Source organism: Triticum urartu, chromosome 3 (genome assembly GCF_003073215.2).
Source record: "Triticum urartu cultivar G1812 chromosome 3, Tu2.1, whole genome shotgun sequence".
Taxonomy (NCBI): Eukaryota; Viridiplantae; Streptophyta; class Magnoliopsida; order Poales; family Poaceae; genus Triticum; species Triticum urartu.
In genome coordinates, this window is record NC_053024.1 from 688,812,135 (window position 1) to 688,816,118 (window position 3,984).

Genomic DNA, 3,984 nt, shown 5'->3' on the forward strand with positions numbered 1-3,984 from the left:
ATAGAACACTGTAGTGTCCTCCGTGATACCAGATTATCATCACACTCGAGCTCATATGTTTTCCATGGTGCCAATAAACGATGCATTGGGAGTGATACTATACTAGAAATTTAACGGTGGAGTGTTTTTTAAAATGTTGCAACGTTACTTTTTGTCTGATAACACATGGGGAGAAAAAATGTTGCAATGGTTTTTCATACGCAATGGAAGAATATCGTGTTCGCCGAAGAAAAAAAAGGGAAAGATACCGTAATGTCCTTCCCATTTTTTGCAGGGGGGTTATGGCATTGGATTTTCAGAATCAATCTGCAGCAATGGCGGCCGTGCCCGTTGGAGCTCCTCCGCCGGCCAAAAGGAAAAAGGAGGGCCCCGATTGCCTGGAAACCTCGCCGGTCCCTCCGGCCATGGTGGGCGCAGACTGGTCCTCGCTCCCATACGACCTCCTCCGCCGCATCGCTGACACCCTCCTGGACACAAACGACGTGGACTGCTACATGGACTTGCGGGCCGTCTGCCGCCACTGGCGCTCCACCACCGACGACCCCCGGAGCGACGCCACCGACCCCCGCTTCCGCCCTCGCCAGTGGATCGTCCTCGACGAGGTCTTCGCGAGCGACACGCGCCGCCTCTTGGTCAACACCGCTAGCGGCCGGTGCCTCCACAGGGAGCTCCCGCAGCTCCGCGACCACCACGTCGTCGCCACAACCCTCGGCGGCTTCTTCGTCCTGGCCGACAAGAGCCCTCCCCACGCCGCTCGTGTCTTCAACCCTCTCACCGGTGGCCTCATCAGCTTCAATGCTCCCGTGCCTCCCGAGGGAAAGGTTGCCGCCGCCGTCTGCTTCGGCATGGCTTCGCCCATGCTTACCTTATTGTGTGACTCGTCTCGCAAGCATTACACGGCCTTTCCTGACAGTGAATGTTTCATCACCCACGAGCACGAGCATCAGCACAAACATAATTATGGTATATTGAGGATGGCGATCAGAGGTGGTTTCGATGGCGGCTTGCAGCGATTAACCCAATTACAAGACGTGGTTTTCAAGATCAACAATTCGATGAAGTTGGTTCAGGTTCACCCTGCTCGGTTTCTCTTTGACAATCTTCCTGAGACGGCAGATCCGGAGGATATGGTGTGTTTCCTAATGGAATTTGGTGGGCAAGCGCTGACGATCGCAAAGCTACATCGACTCATAAAGGTTATCAAGTTTGAGCCCGAGCACGACGTCCGTGCGCGTTTGCAGAGCATCGGCAGATTCGCCATCTTTGTCGGCCATGCCAGGTGCTTAGCCGTCGATGCCGACAAGTTCCCGTCCGTCGAAGCGAACTGCGTCTACTACATTGAACGCTTGGGCTCGTCTGCCCACATGTGCAAGTACAACCTCCAGGATGAGAAAGATGAGAGGGTCTCTGATGCTGTAGATTTTGTGAAGCATAACAAGCAGTTTGTCCTTGCCGCTGACCGTCCTTTCACGATCATCCATCTTATCGCGAGCTATACCATCAACGTCCGGGATTCTGAACTAGCCTCGCAACAAATACCATTCGGCGAAGTCTTCGACGAAGATGAGACATCTCCTATGTTTATGGATGGTGGTCTCCTCCATCTCGACGAGTTGTATCATTAAGGGTGGAAAGAGTCATACATCCCTGAGGAAGAACCGTCTATCGACCTTGGGGGTGATGAGCTAGAGCTCCTCTAGCAAATGTTGTAGGGTTCCATCTGATTTGCTTGATGCTCCTGATTTTCTGCAATTCGCCGACTTCTGAAATTTTCTCCCCTTAATTTTCTGTACGTACGTTGCAGCCAGGCTTATAAACAGCGGTACGAATGTAATGCTCCCCTGGCGTGTATGATTCAGCTCTTCTACAGCTTTCCTTTTTGTAATATGTTCTTTGTTTGGTTTATGGGCATTACTACGGAATGGCACATCCCAATTTGTAGCTTTGCAGTTCAATAGTTCACCATTGCTGCTAGATCTTAAGATGTGCTTTGCGTATAAAAATTTCTGATGTTTACATATTTTTGCTGTGCATTTATAGATACAGGTAGATTATTAGGTCAGGGTTGCATATTTAGCCTGTACCCTATCGTCGTGTTTCTGTTTCACATTAACACCAACGCACTATCGTCTTGCTGGTGACTTAATTAACAAAAGGTAATGGTCGATGATACGAGAGATTGCACTCAAGAATCAAGAATTCAAACTTTTACCACCACCACCACCACCACCACTACTACTACTACTCAGTAATGCAAGACAAGAGTAGCAAGGATTTCAGAACTGTAGTTGGAACATAGACCAGATCGAGTGGCCAATGGGTGAGAGTCAGAGGCATATATTTTTGCCTGGCATCATCGAGGTTCCCCACCTCACCTTTGAGGATATCACCCAGAGGTAAGTTTGACCTTTCACCCGAGTGTAGTTAGCCAAATTCAGTAGTAGTACATCCGCGATGTTTGTCTAGGGGATTCGGCATGCCCCTTCATCAAAACATGCCCACTCTATACATATTCTAATTTCTTCTTAATGAAAAGACATCGTTCTTGCTGTTTTCTTGGGGAAACAAAGGTCAAACTTAGTTGAGGGAAACAAAAGTAGAAAGCAACATATAGTTTAATACTCCATATGCAACAGTTTGAAAAACAAAACAAATTTATTTTTTCTACTCCCGGTATCTTTTGCATAAATGTTTCTTAACTAGTTTTAAGTGATCAGTTGCATCTGCATTATCAGTTAATTCCAAAAGGAAGAAAAACACGGTATGATCCAAGAAAAAAAATGGATCTCAACCGTGTCAGAAAGTTTTATATGAAAAGCACATCTTAAGTTCATAGCACCAATGGCGAACTGCAAAGCAACATATTTAGATCTCAACTGCAATTGGGGTACAAACTGTACTGGGCCATTCTGCAGTGTTGGCAGAAATCCAACAATCAGCAAATTACAAAAGGAAGGTAGTATAAGGGGTGAATGGCGGCCAGGAAGCATTACCACGGTTCCACAAACCACCTGGTAAGCACATCTGAAACTTGATTCTTGCCGAGAACATGACATTGCAAAATTCAGAAGTTGGCATAAATTGAGCCAAAAGAGTCTACTCTCAGAAACTAAGCACCAAATTGCACTGCTGAGTAGTATACGTATGAAGTGCACAAAGACCCAAGAGAACATCAAGCAAAAAACAGATAGAAATGGTACAGTAGCTTCACTTCCACCAAAGGTAATCTCAACAAAACAAACAACTAGAGAGAAAACTGGAACCATAGAGATCACTATCTAGATTGTTGATCAAAAGCACCGAACAACATCTGATGCAAGGCAAGTTGGGAATCCCTGAGCCGACAGTGTAGGTCAAGAGAATATGGACGATCGCGAAAGGACGTTCGGCAACAAGAACAAACAGCTTGTTCTGCCTCACAAAATCGATGGTTTTGATTTTTAACATAACCAGGTTATTACCGGTACCAGTCGCCTACCTGCATAGAATAGTATACATTGTACAAAACCGTCCAAAGTTCTTGCTGTGCTGCTCCTGCAGACTAATCAATTAACCTTGGAAGGGTTTCTTCCTCCTAGTGAAGTTTTTATAGCGTGTTTGAGTTCGATTGTGGGAGAGAAAAACAGTGCAAGTTTCTGCATTTTTTCTACTCTTGTTGGTATCAAGCTCCTTACTATGAGTTTGTATCTAATTTCACATGCTGGCTTGTGGAAGTCACCAACAAGGTACAAACTAGAGTAGAGCCCTGATAATTGCATTCAGCTGCTGAAATAACATCAGTGTCAGGTAACTAGTTAAGGCTGCTGCATACCAGGTGAAGAATGTATAGATGTACTCTGAGAACAAGTAGATGTGCACACACCTGCCACTCCATGAATCACTTGCAATTCTCACCCACTGGTCAATGTTCCAACAACTACTCTGCATCCTCAGCTTAGACACGCCAAGGTGATTGGTCACAAGGTCGTGGAAAAACAGAGGATC

General features: G+C 46.2%; 1 protein-coding gene across 1 annotated transcript; it reads left to right on the forward strand.

Moving 5' to 3' along the window:
- Nucleotides 1–314: 314 nt before the first annotated feature.
- Nucleotides 315–1,625, forward strand: LOC125547180. Its single transcript, XM_048711165.1, has one exon. The coding sequence runs from the start codon at nt 315–317 to the stop codon at nt 1,623–1,625; it is 1,311 nt and encodes a 436-aa protein (XP_048567122.1).
- Nucleotides 1,626–3,984: the final 2,359 nt, after the last annotated feature.

Excerpts from the sequence above, each read along its gene's own strand:
- LOC125547180 (XM_048711165.1), top strand. The coding sequence starts at position 315 with ATGGCGGCCGTGCCCGTTGGAGCTCCTCCGCCGGCCAAAAGGAAAAAG.